The sequence below is a fragment of the Phasianus colchicus genome, chromosome 5, assembly GCF_987193195.1.
Source record: "Phasianus colchicus chromosome 5, bPhaCol1.hap1.1, whole genome shotgun sequence".
NCBI lineage: Eukaryota > Metazoa > Chordata > Aves > Galliformes > Phasianidae > Phasianus > Phasianus colchicus.
In genome coordinates, this window is record NC_143440.1 from 6116672 (window position 1) to 6132935 (window position 16264).

Below are 16264 nucleotides of genomic sequence, written 5' to 3' on the forward strand. Positions count from 1 at the left end.
GGATCTCTGGGAGATAGCAGGGTTACATTCCTTGGAGCCAGAAGTGAGTTCTTCATTCTCTAGTGTTGTATTCTCTTCCGGTGACACAGCTGGTGAGACACAGACAGAGGGATGCCAGGTCATGGGAGGGCCAAAAAGGCAGTGAGAGCTGGAAGAGTGCCTGCGGGAGATGCCGATGAGCATGGACTCGATCAGCCTGGTTGTCCAGGGAAGCTTTTGCCTCACCTCTGGGCCTGGGAAGATCATGGAGCAGATCCTTCTAGAAGCTATGTTAAGGCACATACGAGATAGATCTGAGGTGATTCGAGACAGCCAGCATGGCTTCACCAAGGGCAGATCGTGCTCGACCAGTCTGGTGGCCTTCTATGATGGAGTGATGGCTTCGGTAGACGGGGGATGGATGTCATCTACCTGGACTTCTGCAAGGCCTTTGACACGGTCGAAAAACCCAAAATCCCTGGATTTGCACCAACTTTTGAGCCATTTATTTATGAGGTGTGTTTTTTGGTATCTCTCAGTATCCCGCCCTGCCACTGAAGGTATGGAAGAAAACACCACCTGCACACCCGCTCCCTCGACTACCCGCCCCAGTCCCCTGAAGTCTTTCTTGATAGCTCTGAGACTCCTCTCTGCAACTTCGTCACTGCCAGCCTGGATTATCAATAACGGGTAATAATCGGAAGGGCGAATCAGACCAGGAAGTCTCCTGGAAATGTCTCTGACCCGTGCCCCAGGGAGGCAGCACACCTCCCTGCGGGTAGGGTCAGGCCGACATATGGGACAATCTAATTGAAATTGAGACTAATAAATCAAATAAAATAGGAGCGAAAGAGAGTTACTGAGAGCGAGTCAAACCTGAAAAGCTTGGTACATCTAGGGAAGCACCCTCCTATACCCACTGCAAGGCAGTAAGAGATCCCAACCCAGGAAGGGCCAGATCCCATGGCTTCCGAGATGTACAGAGACAGGTACCCGGAACTGGAGCATGAACACTTTAACTCCCAGTGCACAACATGATGCTATAATGTAGAATACCGAAAACCAAAAATCACAAAACCATGAAAGTATGGTGAGATATTTTCTTTACTGGAATCTAAATGGAAATCACAATGAGTTGGATGGCCTACTGTTATTCTTCTCCAGTGCCAGAGAAGACCATATATCCCAGCACCACTAAAGGTCGTCCTACGGCGTAGCGCTGTGGAAGGCAGTTCTGCCCAACACCATGACGTCTCTCTACCACCCAACGCAGCTTAAAACCACTCTGCCCCAGTCTCCATTTTGAGCTGGGGCTAGAAGGCCGCCCTGCTCCATAGCGCAGAAGGCCACAGCCCCACCCTCCATTATGAGCTGGGCCAGAAGGCCGCACTGTCCAATAGCACTGCAGGTCACTGCCCCGCCCTCCATTATGTGCCAGGCAGGCACGCAGCATAGAAGGCCGCTGGCGCACCCCCGCACAGCATTCACTGTCTGCACACCCTCGCGACAGGGACCAGAGGCAGTGAGCGCTTCGAGGTCAGGGGCAGCTGTCCTTGCAAACCCCGGGAAGGAGAGCGACCATCGGTGGCCTCTGGCCACAGCTTTTGGCGGCCGAGGGTCTCTTCACAACTCCGTGACCATGCTGCAGGGCAGCGCGGGACGGCGACAGGCAAAGCGCAGCCGGCCCAATCCCCGCCGGGGCCCGGCACAGCCCCCAGCCTGCCCCGCGCAGCGGGAGGAGCACAGGCGGGAGCTGGAGGCGCTGCGGGCCCAGCTGGAGGGCGAGCGGCTCCGCTCCCAGGAGCCGCAGCGCCGCTGGGCCATCGAGAGACGCGAGCTGCAGGGGGAGGCAGAGCGGGAGCGGCAGCTCCTGGCTGACCGACTGCATTGTGCCTGGGAGAAGCAGCAGGCCGAGGAGGAGCAGCGGCTGAAGGAGTGGGAGCAGCGGCAGCGGGCAACGGAGATCCGGCAGCTGCTGCGCTGGAAGGAGGCCGAGCTGCATGCGACGCAGGAGCTGCTGCAGCAGGAGTGTGACGTGGCCCTGCACCAGGCTCGTGAGCTGCAGCAGCAGCTGGCCAAGGAGCTGAAGAGCCCCCACAGGAGCAGCAGGGCAGCTCGCGCCAAGCTGCAGAGCATCCTCAGCAAGTTGCACAGGGAGAGGGATGGTGACCAGCCCGCCTGCATCCGCCAGCTCCAGCATCAGCTGGAGCTGGAGAGGAGGCTGTTCAACCAGTACATCGTGGGAAGCTGGGAGAGTGAGCCCCAGCATGTGGAAAGCCACAGAATGTCCTGCTCCCAGGACAGAGAGGGAGCTCTGGGCCACCACCGTGCAGAGCAGGGCTCCAGTCGACTGGCTGTGAAGGACGCTCATGTCCAGGTGAGATGACACTGAGAGAGTGGGGTTTGTTCAGCCACGGGGAGAGGAGGCTCTGGGGACACCACAGAGTGGCCTTCCAGTGCCTGAAGGAGGACTGGACTGGGGAAAGCTGGAGAGGGACTTGTTGTAAGGCAGGATAGTAGTGATACAACAAAGGACAATGCCTTGAAAGTAGAAGAGGGGAGATATGGATGAGATACAAGGAGGAAAGACACAGCAGCATGAGGGTGCTGAGGCACTGACACAGGCTGCCCAGAGAGGCTGCGGATGCCCCGTCCCTGGCAGTGCTCCAGGCCAGGCTGGAGGCACGTTTGGGCATCCTGACCTAGTGGAAGATGTCTTTGCCCATGGCATGGGCTTGGAACGGGAGAGTCTTGAAGGCCCCTTCCTACCCAAACCGTTCTGTTATTCTATGATTTTCTGGTTCTAGGTGCCAGAGATGTCCAAAGAAGACCTGGGGCTCCCAGGCAGCACAAGCAGCAAGCTGCTGGAGCAGCGCAGCTGCCTCCAACGAGCCCTGAGCGACTTGGAGAGGCAGAGCCAGGCCCTACAGGCCCAGAACCACCTGCTGAGAGAGGGACGCTCTCCAGAAGTGTGCCGGGAGCTGCAGAGGCTCCAGCAGGCTGTGGCCAAACTTGAGGTAGTCAGCAAGAGGCTGGAGGAGAAATGCAGGCAGCTCCAGGAGATTGGGAAAAAGCTGTAATGCACAAAAACCCAGAACAGGAATGCTCCAACCCACAGGAAGGGTTGGAGGAGTCGGAAGGGCGGCTGATGGCAGTCTGCAGCCTGCACACTCGCAGACGGACATCACCGCTAATTTGAAGATTCTTAGCTCGTCCCAGCTACAATCCTTTTGAGGGCCCTAATGAGGACCCAGAAAACGAGCTCCCACTGACTGCTGGACAATACGTTCACATCTTTGGAGACGTGGATGAGGATGGCTGGTTTCTGGGAGAGCTGACGGATGGCACAAGAGCACTGGTCCCTTCCAATCTGGTGGAAGAAGTTTCAGATGATGACCTGGATACAACCGTGCCTCCAGAGCTTCGTGACCTCCTGCTGGATACCGATGATGAAGAGAGACTAGGCAGCAGGAGCGGTGGCAGAGTGATGGTCACCATCCAGAAATCTGTGTCCGCCTGTTAGCTGAGCCTGCGGGACACAGAGATTCCTCTCCATAAGACAGCAACATCCCATCAAAATTCCACTTTTCTGAATGAAGTCTGCCTCCTGCTCCACTTGATGTTCAAGTGGAGCGTGGTCCATCGGCAGCAAGACCTTGAAAATTCATCTGTTGTATGACTGAGAATTTATTACATTGGACTGGACTTAAAAACAAAACAAACCCTTATTATTAAAAAAAAAAAAAAAAAAAAAACAAAATACAAAATATCCAAACCCCAAAAGCGTGTAAAGTCTTCTTGTTTTCTGGAGGCTGAGGAAAGCCTCCAAAGTCTTTCTCAAGCGCTCTACCTACAAGTACTAGAATCGAGAGAGAAAGGAATCATCATTGCTTGCTTCTGTTCTTTGGGACGCCTGGAATACCTTGGAAGACCACACTTTCTGAGCAATACATTCTGTCCCATAGCAGCTGTTTGACCGCTTCCATTGGGTGATAAGGCATAGCGCTTGCACTGTCTGAAGGCACGGACTCCGATGCAAATCCAAATCCTTTATTGCAGGTCCCTACATCCTTTATATACATGCTGAAGCCCCCCCTTGTAATTTCCCATCCATCCCTACAAGTCAGCAGAGCACTTAACAAGTCTCCTTTGCATCTAGTCACCAACTGCCCACACAAGTGCGTGTGACAATGCATGCGGCTGGGGGCAGCACTTTGTGTAAGGGAAGCTGTCTGAGAGCTGCACGTCAGGGAGGGACTCCTTGGTCTCAGGCTCTGCTTGCTTTTCTGACTGGCTGTGAGGAACACTCATGTCCAGTGAGATGTCACACTGAGAGAGCGGGGATCTCTGGGAGATAGCAGGGTTACATTCCTTGGAGCCAGAAGTGAGTTCTTCATTCTCTAGTGTTGTATTCTCTTCCGGTGACACAGCTGGTGAGACACAGACAGAGGGATGCCAGGTCATGGGAGGGCCAAAAAGGCAGTGAGAGCTGGAAGAGTGCCTGCGGGAGATGCCGATGAGCATGGACTCGATCAGCCTGGTTGTCCAGGGAAGCTTTTGCCTCACCTCTGGGCCTGGGAAGATCATGGAGCAGATCCTTCTAGAAGCTATGTTAAGGCACATACGAGATAGATCTGAGGTGATTCGAGACAGCCAGCATGGCTTCACCAAGGGCAGATCGTGCTCGACCAGTCTGGTGGCCTTCTATGATGGAGTGATGGCTTCGGTAGACGGGGGATGGATGTCATCTACCTGGACTTCTGCAAGGCCTTTGACACGGTCGAAAAACCCAAAATCCCTGGATTTGCACCAACTTTTGAGCCATTTATTTATGAGGTGTGTTTTTTGGTATCTCTCAGTATCCCGCCCTGCCACTGAAGGTATGGAAGAAAACACCACCTGCACACCCGCTCCCTCGACTACCCGCCCCAGTCCCCTGAAGTCTTTCTTGATAGCTCTGAGACTCCTCTCTGCAACTTCGTCACTGCCAGCCTGGATTATCAATAACGGGTAATAATCGGAAGGGCGAATCAGACCAGGAAGTCTCCTGGAAATGTCTCTGACCCGTGCCCCAGGGAGGCAGCACACCTCCCTGCGGGTAGGGTCAGGCCGACATATGGGACAATCTAATTGAAATTGAGACTAATAAATCAAATAAAATAGGAGCGAAAGAGAGTTACTGAGAGCGAGTCAAACCTGAAAAGCTTGGTACATCTAGGGAAGCACCCTCCTATACCCACTGCAAGGCAGTAAGAGATCCCAACCCAGGAAGGGCCAGATCCCATGGCTTCCGAGATGTACAGAGACAGGTACCCGGAACTGGAGCATGAACACTTTAACTCCCAGTGCACAACATGATGCTATAATGTAGAATACCGAAAACCAAAAATCACAAAACCATGAAAGTATGGTGAGATATTTTCTTTACTGGAATCTAAATGGAAATCACAATGAGTTGGATGGCCTACTGTTATTCTTCTCCAGTGCCAGAGAAGACCATATATCCCAGCACCACTAAAGGTCGTCCTACGGCGTAGCGCTGTGGAAGGCAGTTCTGCCCAACACCATGACGTCTCTCTACCACCCAACGCAGCTTAAAACCACTCTGCCCCAGTCTCCATTTTGAGCTGGGGCTAGAAGGCCGCCCTGCTCCATAGCGCAGAAGGCCACAGCCCCACCCTCCATTATGAGCTGGGCCAGAAGGCCGCACTGTCCAATAGCACTGCAGGTCACTGCCCCGCCCTCCATTATGTGCCAGGCAGGCACGCAGCATAGAAGGCCGCTGGCGCACCCCCGCACAGCATTCACTGTCTGCACACCCTCGCGACAGGGACCAGAGGCAGTGAGCGCTTCGAGGTCAGGGGCAGCTGTCCTTGCAAACCCCGGGAAGGAGAGCGACCATCGGTGGCCTCTGGCCACAGCTTTTGGCGGCCGAGGGTCTCTTCACAACTCCGTGACCATGCTGCAGGGCAGCGCGGGACGGCGACAGGCAAAGCGCAGCCGGCCCAATCCCCGCCGGGGCCCGGCACAGCCCCCAGCCTGCCCCGCTCAGCGGGAGGAGCACAGGCGGGAGCTGGAGGCGCTGCGGGCCCAGCTGGAGGGCGAGCGGCTCCGCTCCCAGGAGCCGCAGCGCCGCTGGGCCGTCGAGAGACGCGAGCTGCAGGGGGAGGCAGAGCGGGAGCGGCAGCTCCTGGCTGACCGACTGCATTGTGCCTGGGAGAAGCAGCAGGCCGAGGAGGAGCAGCGGCTGAAGGAGTGGGAGCAGCGGCAGCGGGCAACGGAGATCCGGCAGCTGCTGCGCTGGAAGGAGGCCGAGCTGCATGCGACGCAGGAGCTGCTGCAGCAGGAGTGTGACGTGGCCCTGCACCAGGCTCGTGAGCTGCAGCAGCAGCTGGCCAAGGAGCTGAAGAGCCCCCACAGGAGCAGCAGGGCAGCTCGCGCCAAGCTGCAGAGCATCCTCAGCAAGTTGCACAGGGAGAGGGATGGTGACCAGCCCGCCTGCATCCGCCAGCTCCAGCATCAGCTGGAGCTGGAGAGGAGGCTGTTCAACCAGTACATCGTGGGAAGCTGGGAGAGTGAGCCCCAGCATGTGGAAAGCCACAGAATGTCCTGCTCCCAGGACAGAGAGGGAGCTCTGGGCCACCACCGTGCAGAGCAGGGCTCCAGTCGACTGGCTGTGAAGGACGCTCATGTCCAGGTGAGATGACACTGAGAGAGTGGGGTTTGTTCAGCCACGGGGAGAGGAGGCTCTGGGGACACCACAGAGTGGCCTTCCAGTGCCTGAAGGAGGACTGGACTGGGGAAAGCTGGAGAGGGACTTGTTGTAAGGCAGGATAGTAGTGATACAACAAAGGACAATGCCTTGAAAGTAGAAGAGGGGAGATATGGATGAGATACAAGGAGGAAAGACACAGCAGCATGAGGGTGCTGAGGCACTGACACAGGCTGCCCAGAGAGGCTGCGGATGCCCCGTCCCTGGCAGTGCTCCAGGCCAGGCTGGAGGCACGTTTGGGCATCCTGACCTAGTGGAAGATGTCTTTGCCCATGGCATGGGCTTGGAACGGGAGAGTCTTGAAGGCCCCTTCCTACCCAAACCGTTCTGTTATTCTATGATTTTCTGGTTCTAGGTGCCAGAGATGTCCAAAGAAGACCTGGGGCTCCCAGGCAGCACAAGCAGCAAGCTGCTGGAGCAGCGCAGCTGCCTCCAACGAGCCCTGAGCGACTTGGAGAGGCAGAGCCAGGCCCTACAGGCCCAGAACCACCTGCTGAGAGAGGGACGCTCTCCAGAAGTGTGCCGGGAGCTGCAGAGGCTCCAGCAGGCTGTGGCCAAACTTGAGGTAGTCAGCAAGAGGCTGGAGGAGAAATGCAGGCAGCTCCAGGAGATTGGGAAAAAGCTGTAATGCACAAAAACCCAGAACAGGAATGCTCCAACCCACAGGAAGGGTTGGAGGAGTCGGAAGGGCGGCTGATGGCAGTCTGCAGCCTGCACACTCGCAGACGGACATCACCGCTAATTTGAAGATTCTTAGCTCGTCCCAGCTACAATCCTTTTGAGGGCCCTAATGAGGACCCAGAAAACGAGCTCCCACTGACTGCTGGACAATACGTTCACATCTTTGGAGACGTGGATGAGGATGGCTGGTTTCTGGGAGAGCTGACGGATGGCACAAGAGCACTGGTCCCTTCCAATCTGGTGGAAGAAGTTTCAGATGATGACCTGGATACAACCGTGCCTCCAGAGCTTCGTGACCTCCTGCTGGATACCGATGATGAAGAGAGACTAGGCAGCAGGAGCGGTGGCAGAGTGATGGTCACCATCCAGAAATCTGTGTCCGCCTGTTAGCTGAGCCTGCGGGACACAGAGATTCCTCTCCATAAGACAGCAACATCCCATCAAAATTCCACTTTTCTGAATGAAGTCGGCCTCCTGCTCCACTTGATGTTCAAGTGGAGCGTGGTCCATCGGCAGCAAGACCTTGAAAATTCATCTGTTGTATGACTGAGAATTTATTACATTGGACTGGACTTAAAAACAAAACAAACCCTTATTATTAAAAAAAAAAAAAAAAAAAAAAACCCAAAATACAAAATATCCAAACCCCAAAAGCGTGTAAAGTCTTCTTGTTTTCTGGAGGCTGAGGAAAGCCTCCAAAGTCTTTCTCAAGCGCTCTACCTACAAGTACTAGAATCGAGAGAGAAAGGAATCATCATTGCTTGCTTCTGTTCTTTGGGACGCCTGGAATACCTTGGAAGACCACACTTTCTGAGCAATACATTCTGTCCCAAAGCAGCTGTTTGACCGCTTCCATTGGGTGATAAGGCATAGCGCTTGCACTGTCTGAAGGCACGGACTCCGATGCAAATCCAAATCCTTTATTGCAGGTCCCTACATCCTTTATATACATGCTGAAGCCCCCCCTTGTAATTTCCCATCCATCCCTACAAGTCAGCAGAGCACTTAACAAGTCTCCTTTGCATCTAGTCACCAACTGCCCACACAAGTGCGTGTGACAATGCATGCGGCTGGGGGCAGCACTTTGTGTAAGGGAAGCTGTCTGAGAGCTGCACGTCAGGGAGGGACTCCTTGGTCTCAGGCTCTGCTTGCTTTTCTGACTGGCTGTGAGGAACACTCATGTCCAGTGAGATGTCACACTGAGAGAGCGGGGATCTCTGGGAGATAGCAGGGTTACATTCCTTGGAGCCAGAAGTGAGTTCTTCATTCTCTAGTGTTGTATTCTCTTCCGGTGACACAGCTGGTGAGACACAGACAGAGGGATGCCAGGTCATGGGAGGGCCAAAAAGGCAGTGAGAGCTGGAAGAGTGCCTGCGGGAGATGCCGATGAGCATGGACTCGATCAGCCTGGTTGTCCAGGGAAGCTTTTGCCTCACCTCTGGGCCTGGGAAGATCATGGAGCAGATCCTTCTAGAAGCTATGTTAAGGCACATACGAGATAGATCTGAGGTGATTCGAGACAGCCAGCATGGCTTCACCAAGGGCAGATCGTGCTCGACCAGTCTGGTGGCCTTCTATGATGGAGTGATGGCTTCGGTAGACGGGGGATGGATGTCATCTACCTGGACTTCTGCAAGGCCTTTGACACGGTCGAAAAACCCAAAATCCCTGGATTTGCACCAACTTTTGAGCCATTTATTTATGAGGTGTGTTTTTTGGTATCTCTCAGTATCCCGCCCTGCCACTGAAGGTATGGAAGAAAACACCACCTGCACACCCGCTCCCTCGACTACCCGCCCCAGTCCCCTGAAGTCTTTCTTGATAGCTCTGAGACTCCTCTCTGCAACTTCGTCACTGCCAGCCTGGATTATCAATAACGGGTAATAATCGGAAGGGCGAATCAGACCAGGAAGTCTCCTGGAAATGTCTCTGACCCGTGCCCCAGGGAGGCAGCACACCTCCCTGCGGGTAGGGTCAGGCCGACATATGGGACAATCTAATTGAAATTGAGACTAATAAATCAAATAAAATAGGAGCGAAAGAGAGTTACTGAGAGCGAGTCAAACCTGAAAAGCTTGGTACATCTAGGGAAGCACCCTCCTATACCCACTGCAAGGCAGTAAGAGATCCCAACCCAGGAAGGGCCAGATCCCATGGCTTCCGAGATGTACAGAGACAGGTACCCGGAACTGGAGCATGAACACTTTAACTCCCAGTGCACAACATGATGCTATAATGTAGAATACCGAAAACCAAAAATCACAAAACCATGAAAGTATGGTGAGATATTTTCTTTACTGGAATCTAAATGGAAATCACAATGAGTTGGATGGCCTACTGTTATTCTTCTCCAGTGCCAGAGAAGACCATATATCCCAGCACCACTAAAGGTCGTCCTACGGCGTAGCGCTGTGGAAGGCAGTTCTGCCCAACACCATGACGTCTCTCTACCACCCAACGCAGCTTAAAACCACTCTGCCCCAGTCTCCATTTTGAGCTGGGGCTAGAAGGCCGCCCTGCTCCATAGCGCAGAAGGCCACAGCCCCACCCTCCATTATGAGCTGGGCCAGAAGGCCGCACTGTCCAATAGCACTGCAGGTCACTGCCCCGCCCTCCATTATGTGCCAGGCAGGCACGCAGCATAGAAGGCCGCTGGCGCACCCCCGCACAGCATTCACTGTCTGCACACCCTCGCGACAGGGACCAGAGGCAGTGAGCGCTTCGAGGTCAGGGGCAGCTGTCCTTGCAAACCCCGGGAAGGAGAGCGACCATCGGTGGCCTCTGGCCACAGCTTTTGGCGGCCGAGGGTCTCTTCACAACTCCGTGACCATGCTGCAGGGCAGCGCGGGACGGCGACAGGCAAAGCGCAGCCGGCCCAATCCCCGCCGGGGCCCGGCACAGCCCCCGGCCTGCCCCGCGCAGCGGGAGGAGCACAGGCGGGAGCTGGAGGCGCTGCGGGCCCAGCTGGAGGGCGAGCGGCTCCGCTCCCAGGAGCCGCAGCGCCGCTGGGCCGTCGAGAGACGCGAGCTGCAGGGGGAGGCAGAGCGGGAGCGGCAGCTCCTGGCTGACCGACTGCATTGTGCCTGGGAGAAGCAGCAGGCCGAGGAGGAGCAGCGGCTGAAGGAGTGGGAGCAGCGGCAGCGGGCAACGGAGATCCGGCAGCTGCTGCGCTGGAAGGAGGCCGAGCTGCATGCGACGCAGGAGCTGCTGCAGCAGGAGTGTGACGTGGCCCTGCACCAGGCTCGTGAGCTGCAGCAGCAGCTGGCCAAGGAGCTGAAGAGCCCCCACAGGAGCAGCAGGGCAGCTCGCGCCAAGCTGCAGAGCATCCTCAGCAAGTTGCACAGGGAGAGGGATGGTGACCAGCCCGCCTGCATCCGCCAGCTCCAGCATCAGCTGGAGCTGGAGAGGAGGCTGTTCAACCAGTACATCGTGGGAAGCTGGGAGAGTGAGCCCCAGCATGTGGAAAGCCACAGAATGTCCTGCTCCCAGGACAGAGAGGGAGCTCTGGGCCACCACCGTGCAGAGCAGGGCTCCAGTCGACTGGCTGTGAAGGACGCTCATGTCCAGGTGAGATGACACTGAGAGAGTGGGGTTTGTTCAGCCACGGGGAGAGGAGGCTCTGGGGACACCACAGAGTGGCCTTCCAGTGCCTGAAGGAGGACTGGACTGGGGAAAGCTGGAGAGGGACTTGTTGTAAGGCAGGATAGTAGTGATACAACAAAGGACAATGCCTTGAAAGTAGAAGAGGGGAGATATGGATGAGATACAAGGAGGAAAGACACAGCAGCATGAGGGTGCTGAGGCACTGACACAGGCTGCCCAGAGAGGCTGCGGATGCCCCGTCCCTGGCAGTGCTCCAGGCCAGGCTGGAGGCACGTTTGGGCATCCTGACCTAGTGGAAGATGTCTTTGCCCATGGCATGGGCTTGGAACGGGAGAGTCTTGAAGGCCCCTTCCTACCCAAACCGTTCTGTTATTCTATGATTTTCTGGTTCTAGGTGCCAGAGATGTCCAAAGAAGACCTGGGGCTCCCAGGCAGCACAAGCAGCAAGCTGCTGGAGCAGCGCAGCTGCCTCCAACGAGCCCTGAGCGACTTGGAGAGGCAGAGCCAGGCCCTACAGGCCCAGAACCACCTGCTGAGAGAGGGACGCTCTCCAGAAGTGTGCCGGGAGCTGCAGAGGCTCCAGCAGGCTGTGGCCAAACTTGAGGTAGTCAGCAAGAGGCTGGAGGAGAAATGCAGGCAGCTCCAGGAGATTGGGAAAAAGCTGTAATGCACAAAAACCCAGAACAGGAATGCTCCAACCCACAGGAAGGGTTGGAGGAGTCGGAAGGGCGGCTGATGGCAGTCTGCAGCCTGCACACTCGCAGACGGACATCACCGCTAATTTGAAGATTCTTAGCTCGTCCCAGCTACAATCCTTTTGAGGGCCCTAATGAGGACCCAGAAAACGAGCTCCCACTGACTGCTGGACAATACGTTCACATCTTTGGAGACGTGGATGAGGATGGCTGGTTTCTGGGAGAGCTGACGGATGGCACAAGAGCACTGGTCCCTTCCAATCTGGTGGAAGAAGTTTCAGATGATGACCTGGATACAACCGTGCCTCCAGAGCTTCGTGACCTCCTGCTGGATACCGATGATGAAGAGAGACTAGGCAGCAGGAGCGGTGGCAGAGTGATGGTCACCATCCAGAAATCTGTGTCCGCCTGTTAGCTGAGCCTGCGGGACACAGAGATTCCTCTCCATAAGACAGCAACATCCCATCAAAATTCCACTTTTCTGAATGAAGTCGGCCTCCTGCTCCACTTGATGTTCAAGTGGAGCGTGGTCCATCGGCAGCAAGACCTTGAAAATTCATCTGTTGTATGACTGAGAATTTATTACATTGGACTGGACTTAAAAACAAAACAAACCCTTATTATTAAAAAAAAAAAAAAAAACCCAAAATACAAAATATCCAAACCCCAAAAGCGTGTAAAGTCTTCTTGTTTTCTGGAGGCTGAGGAAAGCCTCCAAAGTCTTTCTCAAGCGCTCTACCTACAAGTACTAGAATCGAGAGAGAAAGGAATCATCATTGCTTGCTTCTGTTCTTTGGGATGCCTGGAATACCTTGGAAGACCACACTTTCTGAGCAATACATTCTGTCCCAAAGCAGCTGTTTGACCGCTTCCATTGGGTGATAAGGCATAGCGCTTGCACTGTCTGAAGGCACGGACTCCGATGCAAATCCAAATCCTTTATTGCAGGTCCCTACATCCTTTATATACATGCTGAAGCCCCCCCTTGTAATTTCCCATCCATCCCTACAAGTCAGCAGAGCACTTAACAAGTCTCCTTTGCATCTAGTCACCAACTGCCCACACAAGTGCGTGTGACAATGCATGCGGCTGGGGGCAGCACTTTGTGTAAGGGAAGCTGTCTGAGAGCTGCACGTCAGGGAGGGACTCCTTGGTCTCAGGCTCTGCTTGCTTTTCTGACTGGCTGTGAGGAACACTCATGTCCAGTGAGATGTCACACTGAGAGAGCGGGGATCTCTGGGAGATAGCAGGGTTACATTCCTTGGAGCCAGAAGTGAGTTCTTCATTCTCTAGTGTTGTATTCTCTTCCGGTGACACAGCTGGTGAGACACAGACAGAGGGATGCCAGGTCATGGGAGGGCCAAAAAGGCAGTGAGAGCTGGAAGAGTGCCTGCGGGAGATGCCGATGAGCATGGACTCGATCAGCCTGGTTGTCCAGGGAAGCTTTTGCCTCACCTCTGGGCCTGGGAAGATCATGGAGCAGATCCTTCTAGAAGCTATGTTAAGGCACATACGAGATAGATCTGAGGTGATTCGAGACAGCCAGCATGGCTTCACCAAGGGCAGATCGTGCTCGACCAGTCTGGTGGCCTTCTATGATGGAGTGATGGCTTCGGTAGACGGGGGATGGATGTCATCTACCTGGACTTCTGCAAGGCCTTTGACACGGTCGAAAAACCCAAAATCCCTGGATTTGCACCAACTTTTGAGCCATTTATTTATGAGGTGTGTTTTTTGGTATCTCTCAGTATCCCGCCCTGCCACTGAAGGTATGGAAGAAAACACCACCTGCACACCCGCTCCCTCGACTACCCGCCCCAGTCCCCTGAAGTCTTTCTTGATAGCTCTGAGACTCCTCTCTGCAACTTCGTCACTGCCAGCCTGGATTATCAATAACGGGTAATAATCGGAAGGGCGAATCAGACCAGGAAGTCTCCTGGAAATGTCTCTGACCCGTGCCCCAGGGAGGCAGCACACCTCCCTGCGGGTAGGGTCAGGCCGACATATGGGACAATCTAATTGAAATTGAGACTAATAAATCAAATAAAATAGGAGCGAAAGAGAGTTACTGAGAGCGAGTCAAACCTGAAAAGCTTGGTACATCTAGGGAAGCACCCTCCTATACCCACTGCAAGGCAGTAAGAGATCCCAACCCAGGAAGGGCCAGATCCCATGGCTTCCGAGATGTACAGAGACAGGTACCCGGAACTGGAGCATGAACACTTTAACTCCCAGTGCACAACATGATGCTATAATGTAGAATACCGAAAACCAAAAATCACAAAACCATGAAAGTATGGTGAGATATTTTCTTTACTGGAATCTAAATGGAAATCACAATGAGTTGGATGGCCTACTGTTATTCTTCTCCAGTGCCAGAGAAGACCATATATCCCAGCACCACTAAAGGTCGTCCTACGGCGTAGCGCTGTGGAAGGCAGTTCTGCCCAACACCATGACGTCTCTCTACCACCCAACGCAGCTTAAAACCACTCTGCCCCAGTCTCCATTTTGAGCTGGGGCTAGAAGGCCGCCCTGCTCCATAGCGCAGAAGGCCACAGCCCCACCCTCCATTATGAGCTGGGCCAGAAGGCCGCACTGTCCAATAGCACTGCAGGTCACTGCCCCGCCCTCCATTATGTGCCAGGCAGGCACGCAGCATAGAAGGCCGCTGGCGCACCCCCGCACAGCATTCACTGTCTGCACACCCTCGCGACAGGGACCAGAGGCAGTGAGCGCTTCGAGGTCAGGGGCAGCTGTCCTTGCAAACCCCGGGAAGGAGAGCGACCATCGGTGGCCTCTGGCCACAGCTTTTGGCGGCCGAGGGTCTCTTCACAACTCCGTGACCATGCTGCAGGGCAGCGCGGGACGGCGACAGGCAAAGCGCAGCCGGCCCAATCCCCGCCGGGGCCCGGCACAGCCCCCGGCCTGCCCCGCGCAGCGGGAGGAGCACAGGCGGGAGCTGGAGGCGCTGCGGGCCCAGCTGGAGGGCGAGCGGCTCCGCTCCCAGGAGCCGCAGCGCCGCTGGGCCGTCGAGAGACGCGAGCTGCAGGGGGAGGCAGAGCGGGAGCGGCAGCTCCTGGCTGACCGACTGCATTGTGCCTGGGAGAAGCAGCAGGCCGAGGAGGAGCAGCGGCTGAAGGAGTGGGAGCAGCGGCAGCGGGCAACGGAGATCCGGCAGCTGCTGCGCTGGAAGGAGGCCGAGCTGCATGCGACGCAGGAGCTGCTGCAGCAGGAGTGTGACGTGGCCCTGCACCAGGCTCGTGAGCTGCAGCAGCAGCTGGCCAAGGAGCTGAAAAGCCCCCACAGGAGCAGCAGGGCAGCTCGCGCCAAGCTGCAGAGCATCCTCAGCAAGTTGCGCAGGGAGAGGGATGGTGACCAGCCCGCCTGCATCCGCCAGCTCCAGCATCAGCTGGAGCTGGAGAGGAGGCTGTTCAACCAGTACATCGTGGGAAGCTGGGAGAGTGAGCCCCAGCATGTGGAAAGCCACAGAATGTCCTGCTCCCAGGACAGAGAGGGAGCTCTGGGCCACCACCGTGCAGAGCAGGGCTCCAGTCGACTGGCTGTGAAGGACGCTCATGTCCAGGTGAGATGACACTGAGAGAGTGGGGTTTGTTCAGCCACGGGGAGAGGAGGCTCTGGGGACACCACAGAGTGGCCTTCCAGTGCCTGAAGGAGGACTGGACTGGGGAAAGCTGGAGAGGGACTTGTTGTAAGGCAGGATAGTAGTGATACAACAAAGGACAATGCCTTGAAAGTAGAAGAGGGGAGATATGGATGAGATACAAGGAGGAAAGACACAGCAGCATGAGGGTGCTGAGGCACTGACACAGGCTGCCCAGAGAGGCTGCGGATGCCCCGTCCCTGGCAGTGCTCCAGGCCAGGCTGGAGGCACGTTTGGGCATCCTGACCTAGTGGAAGATGTCTTTGCCCATGGCATGGGCTTGGAACGGGAGAGTCTTGAAGGCCCCTTCCTACCCAAACCGTTCTGTTATTCTATGATTTTCTGGTTCTAGGTGCCAGAGATGTCCAAAGAAGACCTGGGGCTCCCAGGCAGCACAAGCAGCAAGCTGCTGGAGCAGCGCAGCTGCCTCCAACGAGCCCTGAGCGACTTGGAGAGGCAGAGCCAGGCCCTACAGGCCCAGAACCACCTGCTGAGAGAGGGACGCTCTCCAGAAGTGTGCCGGGAGCTGCAGAGGCTCCAGCAGGCTGTGGCCAAACTTGAGGTAGTCAGCAAGAGGCTGGAGGAGAAATGCAGGCAGCTCCAGGAGAATGGGAAAAAGCTGTAATGCACAAAAACCCAGAACAGGAATGCTCCAACCCACAGGAAGGGTTGGAGGAGTCGGAAGGGCGGCTGATGGCAGTCTGCAGCCTGCACACTTGCAGACGGACATCACCGCTAATTTGAAGATTCTTAGCTCGTCCCAGCTACAATCCTTTTGAGGGCCCTAATGAGGACCCAGAAAACGAGCTCCCACTGACTGCTGGACAATACGTTCACATCTTTGGAGACGTGGATGAGGATGGCTGGTTT

The 16264-nt window shown here is 55.5% G+C and overlaps 4 protein-coding genes across 4 annotated transcripts; all 4 read left to right on the forward strand.

The window, feature by feature from the left end:
- Positions 1–60: 60 nt before the first annotated feature.
- Positions 61–3929, forward strand: LOC149917692 (uncharacterized). The gene has a single exon (XM_090142010.1). The coding sequence runs from the start codon at positions 1346–1348 to the stop codon at positions 2363–2365; it is 1020 nt and encodes a 339-aa protein (XP_089998136.1). The 5' UTR covers positions 61–1345; the 3' UTR covers positions 2366–3929.
- Positions 3930–4380: 451 nt separating this feature from the next.
- LOC149917693 (uncharacterized) lies at positions 4381–8018 on the forward strand. Its single transcript, XM_090142011.1, has one exon. It carries the CDS (start codon positions 5666–5668, stop codon positions 6683–6685), a length of 1020 nt encoding a protein of 339 aa, XP_089998137.1. The 5' UTR covers positions 4381–5665; the 3' UTR covers positions 6686–8018.
- A 685-nt stretch (positions 8019–8703) lies between these two features.
- Positions 8704–12339, forward strand: LOC149917694 (uncharacterized). The gene has a single exon (XM_090142012.1). The coding sequence runs from the start codon at positions 9989–9991 to the stop codon at positions 11006–11008; it is 1020 nt and encodes a 339-aa protein (XP_089998138.1). The 5' UTR covers positions 8704–9988; the 3' UTR covers positions 11009–12339.
- Positions 12340–13020: 681 nt separating this feature from the next.
- On the forward strand, positions 13021–15978 carry LOC149917695 (uncharacterized). The gene has a single exon (XM_090140205.1). The coding sequence runs from the start codon at positions 14306–14308 to the stop codon at positions 15323–15325; it is 1020 nt and encodes a 339-aa protein (XP_089996331.1). The 5' UTR covers positions 13021–14305; the 3' UTR covers positions 15326–15978.
- The last annotated feature ends 286 nt before the right edge of the window (positions 15979–16264 follow it).

Coding starts and splice junctions, on each gene's coding strand:
- LOC149917692 (XM_090142010.1), top strand. CDS start 1,346: ATGAGCTGGGCCAGAAGGCCGCACTGTCCAATAGCACTGCAGGTCACT.
- LOC149917693 (XM_090142011.1), top strand. CDS start 5,666: ATGAGCTGGGCCAGAAGGCCGCACTGTCCAATAGCACTGCAGGTCACT.
- LOC149917694 (XM_090142012.1), top strand. CDS start 9,989: ATGAGCTGGGCCAGAAGGCCGCACTGTCCAATAGCACTGCAGGTCACT.
- LOC149917695 (XM_090140205.1), top strand. CDS start 14,306: ATGAGCTGGGCCAGAAGGCCGCACTGTCCAATAGCACTGCAGGTCACT.